Consider the following 12,352-nt stretch of genomic DNA (forward strand, 5'->3'; position numbering starts at 1 on the left):
TTTCTTTGTTGTGGGTGTCCCTATAGACGAATTGCACTACTGGGGGCACGTAAAGGCATATGATGACAGGTTGAGAGTCTTGGTCCAATTTTTTTAATTTTTTTTTTTAATAGCGCTACAAAGCTCATCTGAGCACCAGAAACCAGCACCGGCTGCTGTTGGGCTCAAGCAGCAAAGCACGGACTGGTGTCTCTGTTGTGCTGGGTTCTGTAACTGCGCTGCGGGGATTTACATCTCTCTATTTAACTAGGTCACAAGGAAACTATACGGCCGTGTGTTTGAAAGAGCAGAGTTTAGCAGGCCTCCACCAACAGCTCGCCAAAGACTTTTTAAACGCTCAGCTCTACGGACCAGACGCCAACCGGGCCCAGGGTAAGGCGTTCTCCTTAGGCGGGGCTGTGTCTAGCTTTGTCTGAGTCAAACTCCTAGTAATTAACACTCATCTCCATTTCAGCAAATGAATTTTTTTCCCTTGAAAACAAGAAAGACCCAGTTAAAAAAGCTGCAGTTCAGTTTGTGGACAAATCTTGGGGTGAGTATAAAATGTCAAAGACTACTTTACTTTATGCATATGTGGTTTAAAAAGTACACTTTTTTTTCTTTTCTTTTTTTTTTTTCCTAGTAAAGCAGATTTCCCATGGTAGAGAGAGGGCTGTGTTGCTGCCTTCTCACTCAGTGACCCTGCCAGTAAGGGCAGGGCAGTGAGCAGGTGTACGAGACAACAGAACTTGAAAAAAATTACATTTGTGGTATATTAAGAAATAGCGCATGGGCCTAGAGGCATGTTCACTTGGTGAAATACATACTGTACTAATTGCTGTTTCAGCCTACAACCGCTGAGCTGCTGGAAGTCATTTTGGATCAGTGTAAAACTTACAGCAGGGCTGCCAAGATCCCCAAACATCTGTGTGAGCACAGGGAAATAACACCCCTCTCTCTTCATTTAAAAAAAAAAAAAAAATTGCAGAAAAAGAATGGGTAGGGACTCACACCTGTGTTGGTTACGGCCACACACGCACAGGCTGCGAGGCGCACCGGAGGCAGACGTTACTGAGCCTGAGCAGGCAGAGTCTGTGCTTCAGTCATGGAAGCGATGCTACGGCAGCGCTCTGGCTGAAGGAGAGGGGTGCCAGCTGGAACCCCAGGCCCGTGGAAGGCACCGGTTGGCTGTAGAATGTGATGGGAAGTTCCTCAGCTTTCCAGTCAGTTCTGTTCTGAAATGCTCTGGTAACCAACCGATGGATTGCTGCTGCTCCAGGAGCTGGGCTAAGACAAAGGGAACTAACTAATGGCTGTTTGTTTGCTTGTTTTTCCCCAGGGCAAGAAAAAAAGCAAAGCGCAGCAAGGTTTAAAAAACGCTGGCTCTCGACACAGATCAAAAATCGAGTATGAAGACGGCTTCTTCAGGAGATGCTGTTAAGGACTTTTACTGACAGTTAGTCTCTCCACACCACAAAGGTGTGTTTTGGTGTTTGTTTTTTTCCCCCGCATTTCTCCCTCAGCTGCGCCACGACAGCCCGCCCTGCTCTCTCAGAAGCGGGGAAAGAAACCACGGTCTCTGACCCCTTCCTGCGGACTGAGGGCAGCTCGTGTTAGCGCCAGGCTTGTGGAGGCAGCTCCTTGGCAGCGAATAAAGATGACCACTGTTTTGTACTGTCTGTTCTGGATGCTGCAGTTCTTGCAGCAATCGGTTATTCCTGCTTTTTCGGTTATTTGCATCTCCTAAGAAAGGCTGTATCCTAAGCCTGGAATGGTTAAGTCACCTCACATAGCGGGGGACCTTTCCATCCAGCCTGCTGATTGCTTTCAAATAGTAAGGTTTTTCCCCCCACCCCCAATCTTCAGGGGGAAATACCCACCAACTCCACTTGCTTGGTCAGACAACGTTTAATTTTTGACAGCCCAAAAAAGCCCTGGCACAGAGAAGCTGCAGCCCCGGTCCATCACCCTCAATCCATCGCTCTAGGACAGAGCTCTAGAAGCCAGGAAACGTAGCGTACAAGTTTGTGCTACCGTGTCTGTAGAAGTAAGTTTTTAATGGCTGGTTAATTATGATATCACTACATTTTATTGCAATATAGTACTATTTAAGCACTTTTAAAAATGCAAGGTGTACAAAGATTAAATTAAGACTGTAAACTGACTAAATATTTGGTTTTTATATAAATAGGTCATAACCACACTGTGTTGACATGTAATACTGTTATAATACAACAGTTAAACTGGTGAGTCTACACAACAGAAGCTGTCTGTAGTTAAACAAGGAAACAAAGTTGAAAAGACCATGTTAAAACAAAAAAAAAAACCTACTAAGATCAACAGGTTGGGATTGTAAGTAGCAACAAACATATTCACTCAGCTCCTGAGTAATTCAAGTTTTACAGTACACATTAAAAAATATCATTTCTTCCCATCAACACTATATATCCAAACCATCAGGTGTTTATGCACTTTGCAAATTACACTGATTGAACTATGTAACGATGGAGGTGGAGGTTGGCAAGTCATCCTGCTCGACGGTTACATCACCCACATGCTAATACATCCCCATTTTGTATTCCGTCCCACCACAAGGTAGCAGGGTTTTTGGTTTGTTTTGGACAATCGTTCCAAGGATCGGTACTTGTCGATCTGGATGTCTGACATTATCAGTGATAGTTTCGACTCTTAGTTGTCTAAGAGGTTTAAAGATGGAAATTTTCTCCTAACGCTAAGTTAGAAATCATTTGCATCATGCTGTAAACTAGGAAGCAACATAAAGCGACAGACTTGTCCTTAGTACATAATTAAAATTCCAAATTCCAGTCAGCAGAGCGGCTCTGCTTTCCGTGTTGAATACACCACCTTCCCGCTCTTCGGCTGCATAGCTAGTGTAGGTAGTCCTCCACTGTGGCGAAGGCGCAGGATCCGATTCCCGATCGAGCCATCAATCCTAGACACTGCGACGCTTGGCCCATGGCTAGGGCAAGCGGCGGTTGCTTTGGCAGATTGTGAGTCTCTGGAAAAGAACCACAGTGGCAGTTAACGTCCCTCATTCATTTCGCAGTAACGCACTGAAAGCTTTTGACATTTTAACAGCGGCTTAAATCCTTCGTTTCAAAAATTCCTCTGTTCACTTCCAGAGTCTGCTCTTACAGCAAGACAGGGCAGGAGCCACAAAGCAACATTTTCAAATTCCCTTTTTGCTTTGAACAAGGAGGAGGAGGATTCCATCTGTTAGAGGAGTACCCCCGCAACACCACCCCCTCCCCTCCTTCACCAAAAGCGCGTGCCCTGCCCTCGCTGTGCTTCGTTAATCGCGCAGGAAACCCAGGGCGTGACTCGCGCCTGGAAGGGCGGGCGCTCCGAAAACCACCAGCCTTTACTCACCGAGTATTGCACTATTGAGTACAGAGCACACCGGTTCTCGCTGTATCGGGTCAAGCTGATTTCCAACAGGGCTGCTCCAGGGATCGGAATACGCAAGTAAACTGAACGCATCCTGGGGAAAAAAGATGATTTTTGTTAGGTCTCCCACCTATACGCTAGTAGTGGGAAGGAGGACTACTATTTTCTTCACCCATTTTGGTGATGGTTGTTTTTAAGAGGTGATGGGGAAAGAGAAAACAGACGGACAACGGCAGGCAGTCAGCCTCTGGCAGGGGAATTCTTTTCCAGAGCAGTCTCAAATCAAGGTAACCTAATTAACGCCCAAGACTACGAAAAAGACCACGTTTTATGCACCTGTATCAACCCTCTTTCCTGCGGTTCAGGTCCCATTAGAGCCGAACACGGCACTTTGACTCAGGAGGCCAAGCTACGTGGTCAGAAATGGGAGCGAGGGAAGCGCTAAATTAATCTCTGGTTTTAATTGTGCTACAGTACGGAATGGGGCAGGAGACGGGGCTACACCGCGGCTGACTCAAACACTGCGCCCGGATGAAGAAACAAACGCCCGCCCAAGTTAAAGCAGAGCAGTATTGCAATGCCGGGTGCTGGGGAGAGTCTCTGCGGGGCGGCACGGCTATTCGCCTTAACGCCGCCATTTCAAGACGAAACATACCTTGAGCATTTTCTTATTCGCCGTGTTTTTGCCACATTCTCTTCTTAGCTGCTCACTCATTGCTTGCAATTCTCTCCCAAAATGGATCATTCTTTCAATAGCCGCTTGGCTGCCACCACACAGCTGACGTCTTAACTGACTTGAATCTACTTCTGCAAAAATGAGATCGTCATCATCACCGCTAACAGAGCTGACAATAACGGTCTAGGGATCTACAGCCTCTGCCCTGATACTGCACTGATTGCTCGGAGAGAAAGCACGTCGGGCCAGAGCCCCTGGCACAGCGTACTCCTATACCGAGCACTGCTGAATTCCTCCTGGATATAAACACCAACAGACTTAGGTCACTAACGGCAAAGGCTGTTAATTTTGCAATGGTTAATTTTAAACTACCTAGACCATAAATCAAATTTTACCCTAAAGTTTTATGGAAGTTAGTAACAACAACAATAAAAGTTCACACAGTTCCACCTTTTTAATTCTTTGGCGTTGCACTTTAAGGCTACGCCAAGCGCGGAACTGCCAACAGAGGGTAAAACCCCCTGAACTTCCCCAACAGCCTACAAGACGATCATTTAGGCTGGTCATACGCCTTCTAGAATAAATTCACTTCAGAATTTGGACATTTCAGGCTTCTGTAATCAAGCAGAATGCTGCAATTGCTTTCTGTACGGTTTGCTACAATATTGCCCAATACGAGTGATTTTTAAAAGAGATTAATGCAGTTTATGAATAGTAAATCAACCCTTGGCTTCTCTCAAAGTTCTGCCTTGTTTAAATTTACAACTAAAGCAACCTGTAAAAAAAAGGAAAAAAAAGCATTTATCCATTCCTTGCCTTTTTTCATCAATGGAATCAAGTTTTGAATCAGATTTTTGATGTACACTTTAATTACTAAACCATTCTTGTTTCTGACTTTGACATTGCTATCTAGCGATGTGTTTTGACCATTATTTCGAACAAGGATTTGTAAGTGGCCACTTGTTTTTTTTCCCTTAGATGTGAGTGTATCACCTCTGGCAAAAAATCCGCCTACTTAACACTACATACACAGCACTAAGGAGAATATATAAATATTTCGAAAAGCAAAAAAACCACCGAACTCAAACTGGGGGGGGGGTGTAACCAATGTAGGTTGAGGAGCCACAGTTCTTTTTCACAGAGGTGAAGCGCCCCCAAGTCTCCAAGCAGTGGTGTTTGTTGCCAGCTCCAGCCCAACCTAGGACATCACTTTTTCCAAAGGCAGAAAACAAACTACCTTAAAACGCAAAACAAAACAAAGCCGCCAACAACTCTGTGCCCTGCGCAGCTGCCTCACGGCTGTCCCAGCAAGCCTCTGTGGCAAAGGCTGCAAGAGAGTAAAGAAGCATTTTGGTTTTTCTGTCACGGAAACGAGGCCTTGCTATTATCCGGTTTCCGAGCATAAGGCAGGGAAAAGACTCTGGCACTTTGCATCTCCCCGCTCCGGGGCTGTAACAGAATTCTGTTTGCTTTTCAACAGCTCCCCAGTCCTTTTACCAGCAAAGCTGCAGGATCCGCAGCAGCGCCTGCGCTCAGAACTGTGAAGCGTTCACAGGTACCTGCAGGTACTACTGCAAAGTTTACCAGCGACGTCCTGACTTCCACATTTCATTTCAACTACCTCTTAACTGGCGGCTGGTTAAATCACTTGTTTGAGCGGATAGTTCTGCAACTGCAGAAATGGCCGGGCTGGATTCCTCCGCTTCTTCAGGCACGGCCAGCAACAACCATTGCCTGAGCCGCAGCCCGCCGGCACGGAAGGGATCCGCCTTAGAGAGGGCCAGCCGGCACCCTAACGCACCCAGCAACCACCACCTTCGCACGCTGCCCCGGCCATCGCAGGGCATTTCAATACGCGTTTGTCACTAACAGGTATGACTGAGTATAAAGCATGTTAAGGAAACCAAAAAGTTAATTTTTAAATCACAACTATGTGAAACAGGATTCTTTTTTGGTGAAAAACTTTTTTTTTTTTTTTTTTAACATCTCAGTTCCCAAATATAGCTCTTTTCTTCAGCATTTAATATTAGCACTTTGCATTCTAAAAGAGAAGCAATTTGGAATTCCTACTCTCACGGTCGAGTGCAAAGATGCCACGAGAACCCCAAATGGTAAGAGGACGAGGGGGAGAGGGAGAAGCAGTCTGCCAGCCCTAGGCCAGGCGTGCCGCACAGCAGGGTGTTTCTTGGCAAAGGTAATTCCTTAGAACTCGATGCTAGCTTCAGTATCCGCGAGTTACCAGTTCCCCCTGTTCTCTCACTGACGCTGGAGCACCTAACTCAGTGGTTACGCAATTTACATCTACTAACAACAAAACAAACAAACAAAATTAAGACTTGAGCTAAAATCCCTAATTTTCAAGTTGGGAAGCATTGCAAGTAAAAACATAACCTTGTTGCCATGACTTAATAAAAATGTAAGAAATATCACTGCAGACCCATTTCTGTGTCACATTCTTCCATTTCGTGATCATGTTTAGAACTACCATTTAGGAAGCCATTGGATGAAGTCTCAGCAACCCCATTGGAGTAGTGATCTGTTTCCATGTCTACATCATTGCTGAAAAGAGAGTAATAAATAAAAGTTTTACTCATATTTAAGTACTTTGGGTTACCTTCACAACTTCAGCACGCTACTTCCCCATCTTGGCTACTGAAAAGCTGCTTCTAAGTATCGCCAAGTTAGACCACAGTTTTTTTCCAGACCAACTGGCGATACCAGAACACCAGGGACATTTTAAGGCGCTCTCGCCTAACATTAGCATTCAGTAAAATAACATTTTCAGATGCTGAAAAATGAAACATGTCCACCATTATTCAGGAATAAGTAGTATAACACTTTCTAAACACACACCAAAAAGTTCTTACTTTGTTTGTTTAGCTGTACGGACATACATAGGGCTGGAGAAATGCACTGAGAAAACATACTATTCCCACTTTTTTTTTTTTCTTAAAAAACAACTACCTCAATATACAGCCCACTTAGAGAATATCATATTTAGGTAAATTATTCTTTCAAAAAAGCCTTGATCTCTCATTTACTCTCAGTGGAAGGACAGGGGAAAAAGAAGAAAAAAACCCAAAGCAAATACTGAAGACAAACCAAGACACTGAAGAGAGACTCGGAGGCAAATTCAGGGCACACAACTCCTCACCACGCTTCGCTCGCGGCCGGTCACAGAAGCACTTTCAGAAAACGCCAGCGTGGCCCTGAGGACTGAGCTTTGCTGACGGTTACATCCTAGCCTGTTCTATTTCCTCATGGAGAATGACAACCTAAAACCTCTCTCAAGACCAAAAAGATTCAATTTAGAAGTTTAGTATCTCGCTTCTAAGCAACCAAAAATAACTCAGCTTCCCTGGAGGAAGGAAACCAAAAGGCCTCTGAGTGGGCAACACTGCAGCCAAGGAATCGCCTTCCTCCTGTGAAAAGTCTCAAAGCTGCCCGGGCACTGCCAGGCTTTTTGGCAGAGGCAACGGCCGACACAAAGAAGTTAACGAGTAAAATTGTTCGTCTTCCTTTTTTCCCCCCAATCGTCACTATCCAACTGAAATACTTCTTGTTATCACCACTGCATCATCACATCCTAGTTGGTATTTTGGGAATCCACCTCGGACAACGCAGCTGAGCACCGTTGTATTTCACGTCAAATTAGGTTCTGCTCCGTCTGTGCAACCCAGAGCTTAGTATTTACCGGTTAGGAATAACCATATTAACCCTGGTTAATAATCTCTCTTCATTCTCTGAATGGAACGTGTTTGCACAAGTGACAGCGATTGGAGTAGGCAAACAACTCTTGTGTGCGCAATGGAAGGGAATCCACATTTCACATGCATCTCAGTTGTGTTTACTGTGCAGATACTGCCACAAACGGAAAGTTTCTGGAAAACTTTTCATTGCCTACAGGCAGTGTGCTTACATCAATGTCAGTGGCTTAAATTACAACCCCGAGTGCAGAGAACTAGTTAATCTTTACCGTATGACTTCAAAACTGACCATAAATAGCTATAAGCCAGGTAATTTATTTTTGTCCATGGCATTTCTTTACCCAAACAGGAGAAAACAGCCGAGTGAGCTGGAGAAGTTAAAACAAACCCAAAGCACGCTGGAGCCATCGCCAGCTCTCGGCCCCTAACGCTGAATGTTTCAACCGCCCTTGAAAAACAAAAAGATCACAACAAATCCCACTGAAAACTCCTCTTCTCTGCAACACAAGCATGTGGACAACGCAAGCCTTAAGGTAAGTTAGAGGCACGTGAGGTTTACTCACCTGGAATAGCTGTTAACCTGCTGTGATCTTGATGCATTTATGTTGTTGAGCTCTGGTACATTCAAGCTGGTGGTGGTGTGTTTACTGTGACAGTAAGACTGATGCGCTTTATTTGATATTACTCCGTTACTGCAACTGCTTTCAAACCCTGAAAGAAAGTGTTAGTAATTGTAATTATCTGCAAGCTTTATTTGTAAGTACTGATTTATAGAAGTGAAATAAGTACAGCTTAATTGTTCCCGGTCAGTAAACGCTAGATTTGCTAAACAAATAAACCCAAATACTGAGCCTCCGTGTTTCAGGTATTCGAACCTTTAAGGTTTCTACAGTGCAGAAGCTAAGCATTATTTAACAAGTACTAACACATACATGAGAAGGTTTTTCAGTTGTACTTATTCACCAGTAAAAGAGAAAACTGCTTTTTTTAGAGCTGCTACATTGTTTCTCAAAGATCTGAAAATCTTTTCTAGGCCACTGTAATCATTAGGAATGGAAGCAGACATGCATCTTATTAATTCCTAATCACATAATTCTCTTGATAAATATGCAGTAAAAATCAGTGCTGAAAGTACTTCACACGTTGCTACATTCAAATACAACCTCTCTCCTTCCCCATGCAATTATTTTAATTGTTAATATTATGCTTTGCTAAATAAAATTACGCCACACTGAGAAATTATAATGCCTGGCTAAAATCTCTTCCGACCCTTCTAAAAATATAATCAAGAAATGACTCTCTGAAGCAAGCACATGATTGCCAGTTCTATCAAGCCCAAAAGCAGGAGCCGCCTACTACCTTCTAACATAGAAACAGGTCACAGGAAGGGCTTATTAGGAACAAAACAGTTGCTGCCATTCAGGAAATCCCAAACCTCAATTCTAATAATATATTCATCAACTGGTCTATTTTCAAAATTAGAAAGGGAGAGGTGGCTTTCTACAACACATCCCAATAACCACCTGAAGAAGAAAGAGAAAATCCGAGTGGGCCTCCACTCACACACGTGCTAGCACACTCTTGACACAGAGGGAAGAAAAGCGAGGCTGCTGCCTGTCCAAGGGCACCAGGTATTCTGGTGGCCAGGCTACACTGGCTTCCGACTCAATCTCGCCAAGGAAAAAAAAAAAAAAAGTCTTAAAAAAAGCCCCCATCAGCTCCAGTTTGGATTTAAGAATGAAACAGAAGTGAAGGTTGGTGGCCTCTGCTATCTTAAGAGCCTTGGGTTCAAAGAGGACAGGTTCATGTACCGTTTTGATGTGCCCAACTTCTGCTCTGCGGGGGTGCTTTGAAGGCAGGGGGATCTCCCCGTTGGCATGGGGCAGCTCTGAACATCCGTGGTTTCCCACTGAAGCTTTACCACCACCGAGACGTTCTCAGAAGCATTTTGGCTGTGCAGACCGAAATTTGGCTGCCAGCAGAAAGTCTTTTACCTAACTCCACCACCTAGCTTCTGGTATTCCCCACACAAGAGCAGCTGTTCCTACTATTCCATAAACACCGTAGGGAATGGACCCTATACACCACTTATTGGATTTAAACTATCTTGCCCGTGCCATAAATTACCATCAAAAGGACAACGGAAATTTGTGTTGGAGCCTTCCATTTCCCAGAAGCAAGGACTTCTTAGAAATCGGCGGCAACCTACTTTGCAAACCCTTAGTAAAATCAAGAGCGCATGCAAAAAAATCTGATTCTATTTATACACTTTCCATTTCCCCAATGACTGAGAATCACACCTTTTAATCATTAAAACTATACTTTTACACAAAGCATTCAGTAGCAACTCTTAAGTACAACAATTTGTCAGTCTGCGAGTATTTGTAACTTCTCCCAATACTTAATTGTAAAAAAAACTACACGGTGTGGTACACGCGAATCTACGTGGTGTATCCTCCGCATCAACCTACCAGAAAAGTGTGTGCTGCTCCCTTTGCCTGTTGCCAAATTGTGAATATTCATTCCATGGCTGGGACTCATGCTAGGACTACTGAACGATCGTGGGCTAACAGGGTAACTATCTTGAGATTTTGGACTGTGGCCTCCCAAACACCGCACTTCGCTGTCGGTACCATTCACCATCTCTATAAACTGGCGCACTCTAAACAAAAGGCAAAAAAAGTTAAGCTAATAAAACACATTTCGATTTAGAAACGATAGCAATGATTTAACTTTAGTGTTAAATACACAAGAAGTCTGACTCAACAAAATGCTGGATGTCAGTAACCCAATCGTCAAGAAGCTTTGGAGTATTCAGCCAAAAATACGCAATTACAAAATTTGTGAGGGAGGAGAACAGGAATATTATCCTTTGAGGACAGACTTTTGTCAGGAAGTCCTCAAAGTTTAGACGGCTAAACTGTATTTTCTTGTTAACTGTTTGGTTTTATTGGCAGGGGCAAGGTTATTTCTTGAGAAGGCTATGTCATTCCCTTGTCACGTCTGTCATTTCTCTCAAAGTCAATGAGAACAGAGTTTGACTGTCTGGAACAGTAAGCCTTAAATGGTAACTCTTAACATTAAACATTTGCACTAGAAAACCTTTGGAAAAACAAGCTCGTATACAAACCTTCCCTTTAGAGGCTGTTGCTCTTTGTCAATTTTATTTTAGACAAGGAGGTTTTACTATGGACTTTAAGGAAGCTCAGAACTACTGCTTTATGTTTTAGGCTTCGATAGCCTCAAGAGAACAGGCAAAATTTAGAAAGACAGACTGAGAAAAAGATAACATACAATTGACGTTATTGAGTGAAGTCTTTCATCAAAACGTGTGCGTTTTGTGAATTCTGTGATAAGTCTACAGTACTATCACGTGAATTCTGTTCAGCGCTTGAGCGTGACAGACTTCAAACACATTCCAAGTTACTTAACTGAACGTAAAAATTGAAGTGCTTTGTTCTCATAGGAGGTAACAGATTTTTTTTCCCTGCATTCAGACACTACAACGTGATACAGAACTCTGGAGAATCAGTGCAGCTGGCAAGTAAAAATGCCAGAACGAAGGTGACTATTGTGTGCCTGGGAAGCCAAGAGAACTCTTTGGGATTACAGAATTTCCACAGTATTAGCCAGAGGTTTCTAGTAAAGTGACGTGGAGTGAAACAGCTCATTTGAACTGGTCTTTAAAGTCAGTCACCCATTTGGAGGAACAGACCAACTTAGGCCAACAGGACTCTTAACCTTGTTGAATATGTATCAGTTTACATTTTAAGTTTTACTTGACACCCAAACTGATTAAAATCGATTCAAAAAAAAAATACAATACAAAGCTTAGCTCTAGAGAACAAGTCTACAGTGAGATGTGAATTATGCTGCAAAACGGGACCTTGATGACAAAACCTAGTTAAACATGTAGCAAATCATATAGCATAAAAAGTGAACTATACACATTTTCTAAAAAACGCTGCTTAACGTTGTTTAAATTTCTGTGAAAGCTTTAAATGAGTAACTGTCTTGTCTCAGAAGGTACTGTGCCATCTATAAACACACATCTGTATAATTTGAAGACTCACTTTAATGCAAATAAGAGATTAGGATTTCTTTCTAGTAAACTTGGATACAACTGTTGTGTTGTTTCAATGGCTTCTCCCATTCTTCCTGCTAAAACCAATTTCTGAATTCCTGTTCACCAAAAAACAAATAAGAGATTAGGATTTTTTTCTAGTAAACTTGGATACAGCTGTTATGTTGTTTCAATGGGTTCTCCATTCATCCTGCCAAAACCAATTTCTGCTTTTCTGTTCACCAAAACCAACATCAGTTAAATGGACAGCTTACGAATTAATACATGTAAATTAACGATTAAAAGACACCGCAACCATCAATCAACAAGGTTTCTTCCTCTTAGAAAAAAAGTAGTGTAAAGAAAGATCATGCTTCCTTGAAATGTTCAACAGGAAAATTTAAGAACTGCACTCCACCTACATGTATCTAAACGAGTACTCAGTATTCTTATTTCTTGCCAGCATACAACTATTTTGTACTCGGATTGCGCATTCAGAGCTAGATTAAGACTGCAGAC

The 12,352-nt window shown here is 43.0% G+C and overlaps 1 protein-coding gene across 1 annotated transcript in view; it reads right to left on the reverse strand.

Moving 5' to 3' along the window:
- Nucleotides 1-2,049: 2,049 nt before the first annotated feature.
- RANBP9 (RAN binding protein 9) overlaps nucleotides 2,050-12,352 on the reverse strand; it is a 19,787-nt gene continuing 9,484 nt past the window's right edge. Inside the window, exons 6-12 of the mRNA XM_009703293.1 lie at nucleotides 11,844-11,952; nucleotides 10,242-10,432; nucleotides 8,334-8,481; nucleotides 6,501-6,622; nucleotides 4,043-4,194; nucleotides 3,370-3,481; nucleotides 2,050-2,998 (exon numbers count right to left, since the gene is read on the reverse strand). Of these exons, the coding sequence (XP_009701595.1) occupies nucleotides 2,868-2,998; nucleotides 3,370-3,481; nucleotides 4,043-4,194; nucleotides 6,501-6,622; nucleotides 8,334-8,481; nucleotides 10,242-10,432; nucleotides 11,844-11,952 (965 nt within the window). The 3' untranslated portion in view covers nucleotides 2,050-2,867. The remainder of the gene's footprint in view (nucleotides 2,999-3,369; nucleotides 3,482-4,042; nucleotides 4,195-6,500; nucleotides 6,623-8,333; nucleotides 8,482-10,241; nucleotides 10,433-11,843; nucleotides 11,953-12,352) is intronic.

This window comes from Cariama cristata, unplaced genomic scaffold (genome assembly GCF_000690535.1).
Source record: "Cariama cristata isolate BGI_N322 unplaced genomic scaffold, ASM69053v1 scaffold30140, whole genome shotgun sequence".
Classification (NCBI taxonomy): Eukaryota; Metazoa; Chordata; class Aves; order Cariamiformes; family Cariamidae; genus Cariama; species Cariama cristata.